The sequence below is a fragment of the Pseudonaja textilis genome, chromosome 2 (genome assembly GCF_049901715.1).
Source record: "Pseudonaja textilis isolate UNSWEBS1 chromosome 2, rPseTex1.2, whole genome shotgun sequence".
Lineage (NCBI taxonomy): Eukaryota > Metazoa > Chordata > Lepidosauria > Squamata > Elapidae > Pseudonaja > Pseudonaja textilis.
The window spans coordinates 246,723,939-246,743,522 of NC_141991.1; the positions used below are offsets into that span (position 1 = coordinate 246,723,939).

Consider the following 19,584-nt stretch of genomic DNA (forward strand, 5'->3'; position numbering starts at 1 on the left):
TTTGAGAATCTGGTTAAAGTAGCCTGCTGCTAATGTGTGAAGCTGTACTTGGTCAACCTTGGATGATCTCAAAAGGCTGAAGAATTAGGATGATGGACTGGAACAGGAAGTCAAAATAGCATTTTGGAAATAAGCAATGGCAACTCACTTCTACATTCTTGCCAAAGAAAACTAGATGAACACATCCACGCCGTCAATAGGAATCAAGCCCATTTGGGGGGGGGGGGGGGGGGGGAGATTTTAGTCTGTTTTAGCTGCTAAGAGGAAGAATCAGAAATGTCGATGAAGATTCTCAACCATCCAGGTAGAATTGTCTGAAGGTTGTCTGAAGTTTGAATCATGGCAACCGGGTTAATTTTTGTTAGTTTGAGAGACATTTCGCTGCCCATCCAGGCAGCTTCCTCAGTCAAAGCAAGGCAATTCAGCAGAGCGTTGTTGGTATATATATCCCAGAGGTTCTCAAAACTTCAACTCCCAGAATTCTCCAGCCAGCAAAGCAAAGCTGACTGGAAAATTATGGGAATTGAAGTCCGCAAGTCTTAAAGTTGCCAAGTTTGGGGACCCCTGGGATATACCAACTCCTACCACCACCCACCTCAGAGGGTTTCCTCCCCAAAGTGCCTTGCAAAATGTCGAACGTTTTGAACTAAAAAAAATGATTCATCCTCCAGACAGCCTTCAGGAGAATTGAAAATATTTGTGTTTCTAGTAACATCAAGGAAACAGAGCAGGACAGATAGGAAACATTGCATGAGAAGTCAGCTCCTGCATTTCAATTACCTGAGTGTATCGGTAGCAAAATAATAAAAACGGTATGCATTACTGCCATTTTAGACATTAAAACTCTGGGTAGAAGTACAAAAGTATTTTGGCAGTTCGTATTTCCAAACCCACATTTCCTGTGACAGAACACTAATGGAAGGAGCCTCTTGGCAAACGGGGGACAGAACTGAGAAATCTGTAACTTCCTCCACATCCATCAGTCATGCTGTTTGGGCTATTAAAAAAGGGTTTTGAGTCATTATCAGCAGAGGTGAAAAAACCCACAGCTCTTCCTGAGAGTATCATTTCCCCTTTGCTATCTGCTTCATTAGTGGAGCCACTAGAGTAGCATTTTTCATCCTTGGCAATTTTAAGATGTGTGGACTTCAATTCCCAGAATTCCCCGGGCAGCCATGCTGTTGTTTAGCCTCCAGATGTCACGCCAGAGGACAGGGCAGTTTTTGCAGACCCTCCAAATATTTGCACAAATACAGGACAGGACAGTTGTGGGCTGCAAATTTTTTAACAACCGGTTCTCTGGCTGGGTAGGCGTGGTCAGGTCACTCATTACACTCAGCCCGGCCTCCCAACCACTCGCCTCAAAAGAAGAGGAAGGTGTCAGGGCTCTGGCAGTTATCCCCATTTAAATCACGAGCCAAATTTCCAAAACTTAAAAAGGATTTATTGGGAGTTAACATGCCAGCACTGCCTGGGTGTAGCCGACTCTGAGACACATCATTCATTGTCATCCTGGTTTTCCCCCATCCCCTGAGTGTATCATAATTCATATTCTCCAGTGGGACATGTCCTTAGCCCATAGTCATCAATCATGCTCTCCAGTTAGAATTTTGCATGGCAGAAACTTTGATAACCTAGTTACTATCTTTGAAAACATTTATGGAATGCAAGCTGCTGCATTGCTCCCCCTCCCCTTTCTGTTGGCAACTCTAAAAAGACCACACTAATATTTTATGAGTTGACATTAGGATTCAACCGGTTTGGGGCTAATCCCACCACTGGCTGGTCCCACCCCCGCCTGTTTGGGGTCCGTTTTTCAGGTCATTTTTCAGGCCATTTTCTGGGCTGTTTTTTGGTCCAGAAATGGCCTGAAAACAGCCCGCAAAACGCCCTAAAAATGGCCTGAAAACAGCCCAAACAACAGCCTGAAAACAGTCCCCAAATGGCCTGGTTTTGAGTCCGTTTTCAGGCAGTTTTTCAGGCTGATTTGGGCCTAGAAACTGCCCAAAAAGCGATCTGAAAACGGCCCCCAAAACAGGCCAAAAAATGGGCAGGGGCGGGGCCATCCAGTGGTATGATTTGCCGGTTCACCAAACTGCACCTAATCTTAACTAAATCGGTTCGCCGCTCACCTTTGGAGCAGGCCTAGGCTTGGCTTTGCTGGCAAGTGCCACAGTTCATCGTGGCCTAGGTAGGAAGTGGGGTAGGAGATGGAGAATTGTTTTCTTGGGGTGACACACCAAGAAAGCCAAGTCAGGCATTTTCCGAATTTTTAACACACCAAGCCTTAAAGGTTCAACATCCCTGGGTTATGCGCAAGTTAAAACAGAAGCACATGAATTGAGCATAAATCAATTTGAGCTTCTCCCTCATCATTGTATGCCACATTTATTACAGTGCGTTGGGTCCAGATTTAGACAAGTTTAAAGCAGACCTAATTCAATTCCAATTTAGGACTATTTTAATTATTGCTATGGACCAGGACAGTAATTAAAATGCTTTTTGGTAGGTAAGATTTAATTACACTAACCTTGAATATTAAAATACTGTAGTTCTGTCCAAGATTTTATCAGGGAAACATTATTAATACAGATAAAAAAGCAGGGCCTCTGTTACGTTGGGTCTTCCTAATTATGAAAAAAGTCGGATCCAAACAAAATATTTGCAGCCGCTCTTGTGCATCCCAAACCCCTTTATTGCACACATTTATAAAAACAGATCTTTGAATTAACTTTTCTCAGGGGTGGAGGGGGGGCTGTCTTCATATTCTACTGAAATATTTGCTTTCATAGCATCCTGCAGGCATTACCAAAAAAGAGCAACCCCATCAAATTACTTTAATAATGTAGCTTCCTAATACGCAGCAGATTCATTCTGTCAAAATTTCTCTGAGTGATTCAGACAAAATTGTGCCAGAGGCAAGGTATGAGATTACACTTTTAAAAAAATACTGTATATTCGTTGCTTCATGTCTGCTAAAAGGATTTTTTTAAAAAAATCCAAATGTGCCTGGAGTGTAGTGGTTCAGCCACCTCTCTGCTTCCAGTGTTTCCAATTCTAATCCTTTTGTTTCGGTAAGATGTAATAAGTCTGGGCTGGCATTCCCTTTTGGGCACCAAATTAAAAGCCCTCCTGCGCTGGAGGTTTTGGATAAGTAACAGAAGGAGAAAGAAGCAAAGAGATGCCCAATTACAGCAGGATGTCCCAAAGGAACAGGAAAGAGAAGCTGAGGGGAATTAGTCTTGTTGCAATTGTCTACGGAGATTCTCAGTCATCCAGGTTATGGTTATCCCAAAAGTGTTTTTCAAAAGGCAACTGGAATTTTTTTTTTTCTTGAAGATTTTTTTTTTGGCATCTTCTTGTCTTCGAGAAAAAAAACAAAGGAAGCCCAAATTCTTCAGAACTGAAGAAGCTTCTTGGATGAGGACCGAAAAACAAAGAAAGTCCAGTTGCCTTTTGAAAAGCACGTTTCGGACAACTATCGCCTGGTTGAATGAGAATCTCCATAGATAATTACAGCAGGACTAATTCCACTCAGCTTCTCTTTCCTGATAGACCTGTTTGGGCTGATTTTTTCCAGTGCTTTAGGTCAGGATTTTGCCAGGGATGCAGTGGGAAGGCCAGTTTCTATAATTAAGAGGCCGTGCAGAGTTTGTGTGTGCACTTCAAGGCAATTTTGTCCTGGCATAAAGATACTATCAATACAATCTGTTACGCGAAAGGACACGGCTTGCTCTGCCACAGCTGTTCCTTCTGTTCCATTGTACAGGCGCAGGTGCTTAAGAAAGAAGGAACATTATATTTATGTGATTCCCCTCATTTTTTAAAGCAATGGAAGGCCATTGTTACTGTCCATTCATATCTGTAGGTGAGGCTAATGATTATAAGAATAACGTACTAAATGTATAAGCCATCCGAATCTTAGTGAGTCTAGAGTTACAGTTCCCAAGCTGGTTGTCCTCCAAATATTTATTATATACCTGTATACAAGTAGTTCTCAACTTACAACAGTTCATGTAGTGACCATGCGAAGTTACAACGGCGCTGAAAAAAGTGACTTATATAACCGTTTTTCACACTTAAGACCTTCTGAGCATCATGTGATCAAAATGTGAATGTTTGGCAACTGACTCTTATTTATGACGGTTGCAGTGTCTTGGGCTCGTGTGATACCCTTTTGCGACCTTCTGACAAACAAAAGCCAATGGGGAAGCCAGATTCACTTAACAACCGTGTTACAAATGTAACAACTGCAGTGATTCACTTAACAACTGTGGCAAAAAAAAGATCATAAAATGGGGCAAAATTCACTTTCACAAATGTCTCACTTAGCAACAGTAAATTTTGGGCTCCGTTGGGGCCGTAAGTTGAGGACTACTTGTATTAAACGTACATGCTGCCCATCTCACCCAGGGGCAACTTCAGGTGGCTTGTAATCATAAAAAACAAGATAAAACATTAAAACAATAAATATAATTAGTCCTCAACTTACCACAGTTTATATGTTATAGTTCAGGGGTCGCCAATCTTTTGGACCTCAGGGACCACCAAACTCATAATTTTAGATCCCAGGGACCACTAACCAGCTCTGTGGGCGTGGCCTAATTTGTGGGTGTGGCTTGGTGGTCATGTGACTGGCTGGGCATGGCTTGTATGTAAATATTATAAATATTTATATAAATATTGATTTTTTTTTATTAAAAAAGAGCAACTTTTACCCAAAATCAGGCAGGCAGATTGAGTTGCTCACAGATTCATTCAGAGATCTATCTATCTGCCATTGGCTAGCTCAGTCTGTCACATAAAATTTGCTTGCAAGCAAACTCACAAAATTAACTCACAACACACCATGTATGTAAATATTGATATATTTTTTTTAATAAAAAAGAGCAACTTCTACTCAAAATCAAACAAAGCAGGCAGATTGAGTTGCTCACAGATTCATTCAGAGATCTATCTATCTGCCATCGGCTAGCTCAGTCTCTCAAATTTGCTTGCCGTGAGTCTACACTGAATTTGCTTGCAAGCAAACCTTTAGTCCTAAGGGAGTTTCGGCTGTGCTTAAAAGCAGAACTGAAGATCTAAAGACTAGCTAGGAAGCAAGAAATCCAAACATTTTCTGCTTCCTAGCTAATCTAAATCTCTCGGCACAGCAGAACAGATGATGGTCTGAGAAAGGAAATATAGAAATTTAGCAGGCAAGTTTGTCGGGTAAGGAGTGAGTGGGCGGGGAGGGTTCCCACAGGCCATGTGGGCTGAGCAGCCTTGTGTTTCTGCACAGCCTAGATTAATTGCTTTGAAGGGGTGCTCTGGGGGTGAGATTTCTCTGCGGCCACTAAAATTTTCTCACAGCCTACCAGTGGGCCCCGGCCCACCAGTTGGCGACCGCTGTTATAGTTACTATTCAAAATTACAATAGTACTTAAAAAGTGACTTATGGCATTTCTCACGCTTATGACCATTGCAGCACCCCCATGGTCATGTGACCAAAATTCAGACACTTGGCAATTGGTTCATATTTATGACAGTTCTGTCCCGGGATCACATGATCCCCTTTTGCAGAAGCCAGATTCACTTAACTGTGTTACCAGCTTAACAACCGCAGTGATTCACTTAATAAATGTGGCAAGAAAATTTGTAAAATGGGGCAAAACTCACTTAATAAATTTCTTAATTAGCAGTATAAAATTTGGGGCTCAATTGTGGTTGCATTAACACTAAAATTGTTTCTAAATTGTTGTAGTGACAGGATGGAAAGGAAGGGAGCAAGATGCACAGAGGGAAGATTTCCAAGATCCCTTCCAACCCTATTATTCTATTCTATTCTATTCTATTCTATTCTATTCTATTCTATTCTATTCTATTCTATTCTATATTCTATATTCTATATTCTATATTCCGTTCTATTCTATTCTATTCTATTCTATTCTATTCTATTCTATTCTATTCTATTCTATATTCCATATTCTATTCTATTCTATTCTATTCTATTCTATTCTATTCTATTCTATTCTATTCTATTCTATTCTAACAGCCACTGGAGATAAGCAGTGTTGGAATGGCCAGGATACCTATTAATTATTGGGAAGATATGGTTGTTTTTTTAATACCTCTATAGAAAGAGCATCGAAAGAGTCAAAAAGGTGCCATGGATTTTGGAAGAAATCCCTCCTACCAAGATGGAGATGACGATGGCTGCCTCGGTGAAATGCTCTCTAATGGTTTCTTTATTCCTTATTATTATCTGCAATTCACTACGGATTTCATACTCACAAGACCATCTGCTAAGAATTAGACAATGTTTCCTTAAGGAGCAGCTTTCTGATTCCCCACCCCACCTGTCTTTGCAAACACAGAGGAGATTCTAACCAATAATCAATTCCCCGGTGCTATGGATTACAACAAAGAAAGCAAAGAAGCGACCACGCCGGAAGAGGAGACGAGGTAAACGAGCAGGAATTTTAAACAGACTAAGGAATAGGGGGGAAAAAACGCTTCTCCCTTCAATCTTTCTGACTAATTTACGCTCACTGACAAACAAGATGGATGAAATTCATCTCTTAAATAGATGGAATTCTGATTTTCATAATTCAGCTGTTCTTTGTTTTACTGAAACCTGGCTTAATCCACATGGGGACAACACCATATACATCCCAGGATTTCAGACATTCAGACAGAATTGAAGAGACATCAGGTAAAACAAAGGGTGGAGGATTATGTGTATATATCAACAACAGCTGGTCTCAGGATATAACTATAATATATAAGTTTTGTGATGAAAACTTAGAGTCACATCAACTGCAAGCCATTTTTACTGTCCACGTGAGTTCTCCTCATTTCTCCTAATAGCTGTGTATGTTCCTCCACAAGCCTGTGTAAACAAGGCATTATGAACTCTTGCTGATCAAATTATGGAGGCTGAAGCCAAACACCCAAGTTCCCTTCCCATCATTTTATGAGATTTAAGGAAAGAGCTCCCAAAATATTTCCAGAGTGTAAATTGTCCCACCAGAGGCAAAAATACTTTAGACCACTGCTACACAACAGTAAAAGATGCTTATAGGTCTTCACCACGAGCAGCTGTGGGATACTCTGACCACTGCATGATTCACCTTGTACCTGCCTACAGACAAAGGCTTAAAACCATTAAACCAACAATTAAATCAGTGAAGATTTGGTCGGATGAGGCAAAGCTGAAACTCCAGGCCTGCCTTGATTGCACTGATTGGAATGTTTTTGAAGCTGCCTCTGCAGACCTAGATGAGCTCACAGATACTGAAACCTCATATGTTAGCTTCTGCAAAGACTTATGTGTACCAACAAGGAACCTGCAAATATATAGTCACAATAAACCTTGGTTCACAGCTAAACTTAAGCAACTACATCATTCCAAAGAGGAAGCCTACAGAAAAGGTGACAGAATGCTATGCAATCAGGCCAGAAACAAGAGAGATCAGAGCAGCAAAAAGAAGCTACTCTGAAAAGTTAAAGAATCAATTCTCAACAAATGAACCGGCAAACATGTGGAAAACTCTTTTAAAAACATCACTGGCTTCAGCAAACCTCCATCCCAGGCAGAAGGAAACTAGCAGATGACCTGAATGTGTTTTACTGCAGGTTTGAAAAGAAACTACAGCCACCTATCTCCACAACCAGGGCCAGACAAGATAACTCCTTCTTGCTTAAAAATCTGTGCTGACCAATTGCCCCCCATCTTCACCCGAATCTTCAATAGATCACTAGAGATGTGCTATGTTCCTTCCTGCTTCAAACGTTCTACCATCATCCCAGTGCCAAAGAAACCCTCCATCAAGGAACTGAATGACTACAGACCAGTTGCTCTAACATCTGTAGTTATGAAAATCGTTGAAAGGCTTGTGCTGTCCCACCTAAAAACCATCACGGATCCGCTGTTAGATCCCATGCAGTTTGCATACCGAGCAAATAGATCGACAGATGAAGCTGTTAACACGGCTCTGCATTACATCCTACAACACCATGAATCTCCAAATACCTACGCAAGGGTCTTCTTTGTAGACCTCAGTTCAGCATTCAATACCATCATTCCAGACATTCTTCTAAGTAAATTAAACCAACTAGCGGTACCTGAACACACTTGTAAGTGGACAGGAAGCAGCAGGTGAAGCTAGGCGGAATCACACCCAATACCTGTACAATCAGCACAGGGGGCCCCCAAGGCTGTGTGCTATCTCCACTTCTCCCTAATATATCAATGACTGCATCTCAAATGATCAATCTGTTAAAATACTGAAGTTTGCTGATGACACAACAGTGATTGGTCTCATTCGAGACAACAATGAATCTGCATACAGACAGGAGGTTATACAACTTGCCTCGTGGTGTAACTGGAACAATCTGGAACTGAACACACTCAAAACCGTAGAAATGGTGGCACACTTTAGAAGAAACCCTCCCATACTACCACGTCTTACAATACTAGACAACACAATATCAACAGTAGAGACCTTCAAATTTCTAGGTTCTACTATATCACATGACCTAAAATGGACACCTAACATGAAAAACATCATCAAAAAAGCACAACAAAGAATGTTCTTCTTGTGCCAACTCAGAAAGCTCAAACTGCCCAAGGATCTGCTGATCCAGTTCTACAGAGGAATTATTGAGTTTGTCATCTGCACCTCTATAGCTGTCTGGTTCAGTTCTGCAATCCAACAAGACAGACACAGACTTCAGAGGATAATTAGGACTGCAGAAAAAACAATTACTACCCACCTGTCTTCAATTGAGGACCTGTATACTACATGAGTCAAAAAGAGGGCTGTGAAAATATTTACAGACCCCTCACATCCCGGACATAAACTGTTTCAACTCCTACCCTCAAAACGACACTACAGAGCACTGCACACCAGAACAACTAGACACAAGAACAGTTTTTTCCCGAACACCATCACTCTGCTAAACAAATAATCCCCTCAACACTGTTCAACTATTTACAAAGTGTACACTACTATTACTGTTAATCTTCTCATCACTCCTTATCACCTAGCCCCTCCCATTTGTGATTGTAGGACTGTAACTTCGTTGCTTTTATCCTTACGATTTATATTGACCGTTTCCTAGTATGATTTGATTGCTGATTGTACCCTATAAGTATCATTAAGTTTTGTACGTTATGATTCGTGATTCTTAACCAATGTACCTTTTCTTTATGTATATTGAGAATATTTACACCAAGACAAATTCCTTGTGTGTCCAATCAACTGGGCCAATAAAGAATTCTATTCTGTTCTGTTCTGTTCTGTTCTATTCTATTCTATTCTATTCATTCTGGTTAAATGCAATCTAGGAAGAAATATTGTAGGGTGTTTTTTTTTCCAAATGTAAACCTGTTGGCGCCATCCAGAACTTCCTCAATCTTGGTAGTTCAATTTTTTCCTTGTCTTTCTTCCTCTTCCTCTGCCACTTCTCTGAATATCAGGCCCAGGAACAAGATGCTGGCCAAGGCAATTTGCTGTCCTTGCAATGCACACAATTACACACAATTCTGCAATTTGGGAAGTGTTATTCTTTGTGGGTCTGTTAAAAAGAGCGATTTGTGTTCTTGTGGAGGAAACTTTAAAGATGTGAATTTTTGTCTCTGTGGTTCTTATTTGAGTTATATCTGGACAAAGCATCTCCTGGTTATTATGTTTTGAATGCAAGCAACACATTTACTGATTCTGGCCATTTTTCAGGCAACAAACATGAAACAGCATAATGTAATCCCTAAATAATAGGGTTAATAGAGTTTTTAAAAGCAAAGCAAATATCCTTCTGAGAAAAGGGCAGGGGAAAAAAATGAAAAGACACATACCAAACAATGTAATATTTTAAATTTATCTCAGTTCCTTATTTAGATTTCAAGTGACTTAGCATTCATGTTAACCATTCTGCAGTGCAGAGTTTTTGGAGCATGTCTTCCCACAGTGGTTTAAGAAGATTAGACAGAAAATTAGCAATACTGAAATAAGAGGAATTGAAAACTTTTATGTTGAACTCTTCAATCTTCTGAATAATTGCTGAGCTTTTAGCATGTTAAACAACAAAGGAAGAATCCTGCTGCATTCTTCAATCATCCCTTTTAAAGTGTACCTGTCTTTAAATAATATTTACTTTTCCAGGTATAAATCTGTATATAGTCATTGAACAGAACAACAGAGTTGGAAGGGACCTTGGAGATCTTCTAGGCCAACCCCCTGCTCAGGCAGGAAACCCGATATCACTTCAGACAGATAGTTGTCCAGTCTCTTCTTAAAAACTTGCAGTGTTGGAAGATTTAGAACTTCTGGAAGCAAGTCGTTCCACCGATGAATTGTTCTAATGGCCAGGAATTTTTTCCTTAGTTCTGGATTGCTTCTCTCCTTGATCACTTTCCACCCGTTGTTTCTTGTCCTGCCCTCAGAGGTTTTGGAGAATAGCCTGATTGCCTCTTCTTTGTGGCAACCCCTACCTTATGACCGGTTGCATAATGACTGTTCAGGATGATGACCGTTCAAGGTTATGACAAAGGAAAAAAGGGATTTATGACCCAGATTTTAAGTTGACAGTTGAGGGAGGCACGTTCACAGGTGACTGCATTTGGGACACTTGGCAACTGACCTGCATGTATAGCCATTTGCAGTGTCCAGCAGTCATGTAACCACAATTTACTTTCTTTTCTTTTTTTTACAGTAATTGATGTTTACTTCCGGTTTCCAGCAAAAACCGCCCCAGACAGAACAATGGGTTTGCTTAACGACCACCGCCAAAAAAACAGTTATAAAAAGGGGCACCCTCATGTGATGACCCTTTTTACAACTATTGTGACTTAACAACCAAAATTGCAGGCTCAGTTATCAATGGGAGTCGAGGACTTACCTGTAATATGTTGTGCTGGTTTCCCGCCATTGCATATGCAACCCAGGCTTCCTGATTTCTGCCACCTTTTCAACTTAGCATATTTCCACTTCTGCCATCACACCTACAAAGGAGAGATTGACTTAAAAAGTGGGGTGTGAATCTTTTCTTTCCCCATCAGATTCTGGGATCAGTCTTCATATAGTCTAGTGCAGGGGCCACTAGCCCCCAGACTGCGGCCCACTAGCGGGCTGAAGCCTAAATTACAACTGGGCCACGTGAGTGGCAGGCCAGAATAGACAAGTGGGCACATGCTCACTTGCGCAGCCCTGTTGCAAATAGGCCACAGATGGGCCACTAATGTTCTGACCAAGGCTTCCTGAGATTAATTAAGCACATGCTTAGTCCAAACAATTCTTGTTTTATTTCAAAGCTGGGAATTGTGTTCATTCCCAGCCGGTAATGAGTCCCAAATAGTTCCTCGAGATAAGCACCCACCTTTATCTCCTTTGAATTGCTACCAACAACTAAAGTGCCAAATTAACTATAAAAAACCAACCAAAGTACAAAGTCCACACAGAGCTTCTAGGTTTAATCCGAACAGAGCGAACGACTTTGCTTCCTGCAAAAGTTTCTCTACCTGAACAACTTTGCTTCCTGCAAAGGTTTCTCTACCTTTGCACCTCCTTTATGCCTTAGGGGAGGGGCAATCACCTCCAAGCCTTACTCCCAAGTCACCCCTTTTTTCTCAGCTGCTCTTGCCTTCTAGCAGCTCTGTGAACATGCTCAGTAGGAACAGACTCCCCTTGTTCCTCTGCCTCACTGCTGCCAGACTCTGGAGGCTCCCAGATGGTCCTGGCCCCATCTCTGCATCGGACGCAGGACCCTCATCCAAGTCCTCTCCAGACTCCCGGACTTGTCCGCATTCTTCCCCACTGTCCAATTCCGCTGCTGTCTGCACAGGCTGCCGACAAACCACAACAACCAAGCTGCAAAGTTTGGGGGCCACTGCTCTAGTGAATAAGTAGGTGGATGTTAGGATTTTGCTGTTGAGTCCGGTTTTGCATAATAAACTGAAGTTGCAAAATGCAGACATCAAGTTGTAAAACTGGTATATCCCCTGCCAAGTATATAAAAGTCTTTGTTTTTCAAAGCTATAGCTTTTTAAAAATGCTTGCTGCAGTTGTAAGATATAAATATGTTTATCCAACATTTGGAACCCATTTTTGTTTTGTCATTATATAAAAATGCTGACCCTTAAATCCTTCTTGGATTCCCACTGAATTCAGAATATACATTCTTTTTCAACCAACAACAACAAAATACAGTGAACTCGTTGATGGATTGATTTAATTTGCGAAAAAGTGACTGTTTTCATTTTAAAGTCATGTTTTGCTTATTTATTTCAGTTTTCAGAGAACATATCATGTTTCTTGTATGAAAATGAGATGAATTTCCACATAAATGGAATATGGTGTCAATCTAATTAGGGGGTTCCCTTGGGCTCCAGATTTTTTGTCAGAGATAATAAAGATGGGGGAAAACCTTCAATAGCTTTGGTAGCATAAGGCAAATACTCTCTTGCTCTTTTGGGCCAACTTCTTCTGAAATGTTCTTTTTACCGTCTTAACATGATCCAGAGTTCAGTTTAACAGCAATTATTCAGCATTGATTGAAGAATATTGCAGGCACCTTAGTTTGTTTTGGCCATGTTATACACTTAATCTCCTAGATACGGCTAGGAAATTGGAAGTGCGAGGGCTGCAAAGAAAAAATGTCTATGTTTTGATAAAAAGAAAGGAACTTAAAGGATTAACATGACACATTTGGCTCCCACAGAGTCTTGAGGTTAGATCAGAGGTGGTCTTCAGTAGGTTCTGACCAGTTCTGGAGAACCGGCAGCGGAAAATTTGAGTCGTTCGGAGAACCAGCAAATCCCACCTCTGACTGGAGATTTTACAGTATCCTTCCCCTGCCAAACCCGCCAAGCCACGCCCGCAGAACCGGTAGTAAAAAAATTTGAATCCCACCACTGAGATAGTCCTCGGCTTACGACCACAATTGAGCCCAATATTTCTGTTGCTAAGTAAGACATTTAAGTGAGTTTTGCCCAGTGGTGGGATTCATTTTTTTTTTTTACTACCGGTTCTGTGAGGTGGCTTGGTGGGCGTGGCAGGGGAAGGATACTGTAAAATCTCCAATCAGAGGTGGTATTTGCCGGTTCTCCAAACTACTCAAAATTTACGCTGTCGGTTCTCCGGAACTGGTTAGAACCTGCTGAATACCGCCTCTTGCCCCATTTTACGACTTATGTGAATCAATGCAGTTGTTAAGTTAGTAACACGGTTGTTAAGTGAATCTGGCTTCCCCATTGACTTTGCTTGTCAGGAGGTCACAAAAGGGGATCACATGACCCCAGGACTCTGCAATTCTCATAAATAGGAGTCAGTTGCCAAATGTCTGAATTTTGATCACGTGTCCACAGAGATGCTGCAATGATCGGAAGTGTAAAAAACAGTCACAAACCACATTTGTCCATGCCGTAACTTCGCACAGTCACTAAATGAACTGTTGTAAGTCGAGGACTACCTGTATCTCATCTCCAGGCTTGTTCTGTTCAAAACTACTCCCCTCCCAATAATTCTTGGTTCCTCAGATAACTGAAGGTGAAAACACTCTGAGCCATCAAGACATGACTGGCATATTCTTGTGCAAGAATCTAATTTTTTATTCTCATTCGCTCCATTGATCCTTAGCCTCTTCCTTTAGTCAGCCAAATAGTTATGCATAAAACTGTCTCAGCCCTCCGGTTGTAGGTTCAGTTTCCTTCCAGCCCAAAGTCCATTGTTTCACATGGCTGAAAAACATAAAAGATGGAATTGACAATTTTTTAGACCATTAACTTCAACTTCCTAGTGCTGGAATCCAAATTAAAGCATCCCAGACAGATCACTTCTAGCCTCAGACATCACCTGACAGGAAACCCTTCACCTCTATGGTTAGTTGGGTTCTCGGCCTAACTGCTTTTACAGCTAGGAACTATTTAAAATATTTAGTTGGAGTCTGCCTGCTGTAACGCAAGTTTATTGCTTTGTGTCCTATTTTCCTATCCAGGGTTTTAGTTCTGCTTGAGTCCAATCAATTATGCCCTCCGTCCTTAATGACTGGATTTGCCCAGGTGTTTGATCTTTATAGAAAGCTTCTGATGTCTCTGGCAGGGAATTGAATTGCCTTCATGTAATGAATCCAAGATCCTCTGAAGTTGGTCTTCCTTCTCTTGCAATTTTCTAAATGGAATGGGATGGAGTAGAGTAGAGTAGAGTAGAGTAGAGTAGAAGAGAAGAGAGAGTAGGATAGGATAGAATAGAATAGAATAGAATAGAATAGAATAGAATAGAATAGAATAGAACAGAATAACTTTATTGTCACTTTGAATGTACACTAATTGACATACATTAAAATGAAATTTCGTTGCATACAGCTCTCAAAAGGTCACCATCTCCAATATACACTACATAAACATGACAAAATGCATGCATGCATGCATACATACATACATACATACATACATACATACATATGCATATACTCATACACACGACATGGAGAAACAACGCCATCTGGTATGAATTTATACATGTATATGGCAAGAAAAAAATCTTATCAATTAGGAGCTGATCATTTGTTCCTTTGTGGTTTATTTTCTGTTCAGGTGGAAAGAGCTCGTTTTTAAGTAGATGCTGTTGGACTGCATTCAGCTACAGGTAGTCCTCGGTTTAGAATTGTGTCTTCTGTTTTCTAGGCCAGCACTTTGACCACTAGACCGGCTCCGACATCTATCTAATCCATCTATGTAGCCACTTAATTGTCATGTCATCAGAGTTTAATTAGCACGACATGGAAAGTTTCTTTCAGATCTGTCAAAAAAATCAAGTTAAATTATGATTACTGCATTCCCACAATCTGTTAGAGAAATTATTTTTTAAAAAAGTTAGTCTGGATAGTTAATTGTCTGATGAGTAAGTTTCAGTCTGCTAGAGAAACCCATGCTGATTTGTAGTAATAACTACCTCGTTTTCAAGGTACTTTTGGATTGGTCTTTTTATACCCTGTTCCATAATCTTCCCAAATATCATCCTTTTTAGAATACAGAAACATTGACCTTCCTTGTTTGCCTATTAAATTATATTTTGTCTTTCTAAATGAAGAGCTTAACCTCCTTTTATTTTCCATACACTAAGCATAGTATATAGATAATAGTGGTCATTAATGTTATAAATCACTGTTTCTGTTTTTTTTTTAATCGAGTGGTTTGAGATACTTCATTTCAGCAGCAATTCTTTTTCTGAGATCTGTATTTTGGACTTAATAACTTTGGTGAACCACTTTATTTAATGGCATTACATTTGTAGATAGGAGAAAAATAATTTCTTGTGAGTTGTTACTTGAAGGAAAGGGAAAGAGCCTCTTTTTTCTTTCTAACTGCAAACACCATCAGAAAGTTGTTATCCTATGGAGTGAATTGTTTGGAAAGCTAAACACGCTTTGATCAACCTGAGTAACAGGAAGGATTGCTTCAAACAAATAGCTCCTAGCTTCTAAATTATGCTAATATTAAGCCTTCCAAATGCTGTAGTTATTTCACAGAGAAACATGTGGGAATTGCGTTTGTGGTTTGTGAATATCATTCTGGTTTTTTTTTTCCAAAGCCTCTTTGTCTTTGTCTGTATCTTGTGATATATGGACTGCACAAAAGAGACTTTACAATCCATAAAGCAAGAACTCAAAAACAATCTTACACCTTCTGCTATGCTCTGTTTACAGGTAGTCCTCCACTTAGGACCACAACGGACCCCAAAATTTCTGTTGCTAAACAAGATTCAGTTGTGTTGGAAGAAATAGCCTTCTGTGTTCAGTTCCAAGTGGGGGAAAAGACACTGGAAACATGGAGGCTGTTTGGAATGATGGTTTAATGGTGGGCAGGATTACATGCCTTAGAGATCCAAAGAAGGAAGGGCTGATATGCTGAGTGTGCCTGGTTTTATATCTTCTGTTGGGATTTGAATTTGAGCTTGTATTTTGATTGGTTGTCAGACTCCCATGGGGCCATGCAGGGGCAACTCTATAGGCTGTCCTGAGATGATGATGTAGTGAAAGGGCTTTGGGCAATTCCTATAGCTCTACCTGGAGTAGATCTTTGTTATGTAGAATAGACTGGCTTAGGCTGGTAATGGCCTATTAGCAAAGGTGGGGGTGGGGCTGAGTTTCTGTTTCTGAGGTGAGTTTCTGCTTCTGAGTTTCTACTCTTTTTAGGGGAAATATTCTGCCTTTTTAATATTTCCTAGGATATTTCATTTTCCTAGGAGAGGGTGGGTAATAACTTCCTACAGTTGTTAACTGAAGTTTGCCTCATTTTACGACCTTTCTCGCCATAAAGCCCATTCACCTTTTGAAAAAGCACCTTTGGCAGAACCATGACCTGGATGACCGAGAATCTCCATAGACAAGAAATCAGTAGCGTTTATCAAGCTTGAGGAGAAAAATGAAAAAGCTACTGACTTCCTGAAGTATGGAAGCACTTGTAAATCTTTTCCCAACTTTCAAGAGCACCAAAGTTGATATAAACCAGGGCTAAGTCAGATCCGGAGTCAAGGAAGGAACAGGATCTGTAAACACTACAAATGTATGCTACCAGAGATATTTTTGAACCTCTACACCTGTTCCCACGTCTTTGTCTTTCCTAGAGTATTAAATTTAAATGCCCTGTTTTTCTAGAATTAAAAAGTTACACACAGGTAGTCCTAGATTTACAAATATTCATTTGGTGGCTGTTCAAAGTTCCAGTGACACTGGAAAAACCAATGTGGGACCATTTTCACACGACCATTCCAGCATCCCCATGGTCACATGATCAAAATTCAGATCCTTGGCACATCACATGATAGTTGTACTGTCCCATGTAACCTTTTGTAACCTTCCCAACTGGCTTTGGACGAGAAAATCAACGGGCAAGCCAGATTTGCTTAATGACCACACAATTCACTTAGTAACTATGGGGAAAAGTTCATGAAACGGGGTAAAACTCTCTTAACAAACTGCCTCATTTAGCAATGGCAATTTTGGTCTTAACTGTCGTCATAAGATAAGGACTACTTGTAAAAAGCTCCGGGTTTCAAGTTTTACTTCTTTGCTTTAATCTTTGAAGAATTTGACCCATTCCCTAGTGGCACTTTTGAAGGTCTACAAAGCTCACTTTTATAAAGGTTGCAAATGGATGGAGAATATAAGGCATTTTTGACAACTAATATGTTGGTGTAATGAAAGGAAACTGTTAGCATATTTTTCATTTTTCCACAAGGAGATTTTGGTGGGTTCCGCAGAAAAAAAGTAAGGCTGGCAGTTGAATTAGAAATATTAACATTAAGCCTTGGTTCATTTTTTTAAATTTGTTTGTGGTAGGTGGATATACTTTTCAGCCACCGAGTGTCCTAAAATTGTGGCACAAAGTCAGAATAAATGCCCAACTTACTGTGATAGCAGGGACGATGGGAAATTTCATGAAGAAAAAAGGGCTAAAGAGTGGGAAATATCCAAGCTCTTTAGCTTGAATTGTGGTTCTGGATTAACTTATATCTGTAGTGTACTAGCTTTTTCTTTCTTGCTGTCCAAACACAGCAAGTGTTTGTTTTGTGAACTACTTTGGAAGTGTCCTGCTTGCAAAATAAATATGACCTTTATAGAATCCAATTTCTGAGAAAAACTCTTTATAAACTATTTTTTGTTTCTTACCTCTGCAAGGCAGAGCCTATAGCAGAGGTCTCCAAACTTGGCAACGTTAAGACTTGTGGACTTCAACTCCCAGAAGTCCACATGTTTTAAAGTTGCCAAGTTTGGGGACCTCTGGTCTACAGCTATGTTTCTTAAGCCTGGCTTAAAGATGTATGGACTTCAACTCCCAGAATCCCCCAATGTGCACATCTTCAAGTTGCCAACCTGAAAAACATTGGCCTGTACTAAATTGGCACCCCTGTTTCATAAAAACAGGACGATGGATTCCTATGAAAACAATATAATTGTTTTTTTTTCCTTCCCTTCCCCTCCAGCTTGTTTTCATTGTTGTCCAAAAAGCACAACAAGGTTTTGGAACAGGCCACCCAGTCTTTGAGAAGTTCCCTGTCTGCTGCTGATTCCCCACTTCCAGATTACGTGAGTATCGAAATATAATCTTTTAAGGAAGAAGTCAAAATACATCCCCTCGGTTTGCACGAGTCTGTTCAAAGACTGTGACAGCCTAGCAACAACCATCACCAAAATATAGGAAGTTTGGCTGGTGACATCATGTCTGAAACTCACTAAAGATACTTTAAAAAAAAAACGTTGCAAATGGCAAAATGAGAACCATGGTGATTTTTTAACAAACACTTTACTTTAGTTTTCCTATCTTGAGCATTTGCAAGTGGTTTCCATTGCAATGAGATTGTCAAGGGAAGGAAGAACACAATGGATACAGCATGATAAAAGAGTGAAGCATGCCCTTTAAACAAACCTCTGTCCCTAGCTAGCAAAAGGAGAGGTTTGGTTTCCAATTTAGCATCAAGAATCAATTTGCGTCATGATTATGGCACCAGGCTAGAAACTGGAAGGCTATGAGTTTTAATCCTACCTTTGGGCCAGTCATTCACTCTCAGCCCTAGGAAGGTGGCAGCGGCAAAACCACTTCCCAAAATCTTCAAGAAACTGTCCAGGCATATACCAGGAATCAACATTGATTCGAAGACACGGGGGACGGGGGGGCGGGGGTTCACCCATAATAATTAGTGTTCTTCATCAAAGCAAAAGGCAGAAATTGTATAAAATAACATGTATTAAAAATTAAATATAGCAATCTTAGCTCTTGGATATTTTGCAGCTTTAATTAATATATTGTTGATATGTTTATTAAATCCAAAGTAATGAAATAGGTTTTAATCAACGTAGACATTGAGCAAAGGGGTTGGTTTGCGTGGCCCCTTTCCAAAATTATGATTTTATGTACTTGGCTTAGTGAATTGGATTTTTTTTTTTCCTCCAAAGAAATTATTTTAAATCTTAACATAATTCAGTAGCATCTTTATTAATTCTAATGCGCTTTAAAATAATGTTTTTGCATGATTAGAACGTACATCCCATTAAATGATTATAGTACCGTGAAAACATCTGTTTATAAAGAGCATTCCAATGCATGTTTAATGCACATCTTATAGTCCGTGCCATGTTTTAAAAAAAATATGTAAAAATTATAAAAATTATGTATGTTGTAAATTCTATGTTGTTTCCTGAATCAGGTTTTCCAAGTCTGCTTAACATAACATTTTAATAAATAATCATGATGCGTTACTCTATTTGTTTGTAGGGAACAAATTACATTCAGATTTTTTTAAAAAAAGATTGGTTTCATTTTTCTTGGTACCTGTGGATTTAATATCATGCTAGCCTTGAAAAAGGGAAATGAAAGAAGAAAAGGGAGGTCTGGTTGATGAAAATGCTAAAATAGAATTTAACCTCAGTGGTTGCTCTTTCTGTCTAGCTCCCATCAAGACTAAAATCACAAGTGCTGTTCTTATAAAAGTATATTTTAAAGGCAAGATTTGGTTCAGAATCTGCTTTGACGCTTCTGGAAATATCTTAATTCATCTCAGCCTTGCTTTTATAAAACAAGCACTGATCCAAAATAAATCTTGCAAG

At 39.9% G+C, this 19,584-nt stretch overlaps 1 protein-coding gene across 10 annotated transcripts in view; it reads left to right on the plus strand.

Moving 5' to 3' along the window:
- DYM (dymeclin) overlaps nt 1–19,584 on the plus strand; it is a 245,106-nt gene that overhangs the window by 147,214 nt on the left and 78,308 nt on the right. For all 10 annotated transcript variants that reach the window (XM_087927522.1, XM_087927523.1, XM_087927518.1 and 7 more), the window contains one exon: nt 17,964–18,066. In XM_087927522.1, the coding sequence (XP_087783648.1) occupies nt 17,964–18,066 (103 nt within the window). The remainder of the gene's footprint in view (nt 1–17,963; nt 18,067–19,584) is intronic.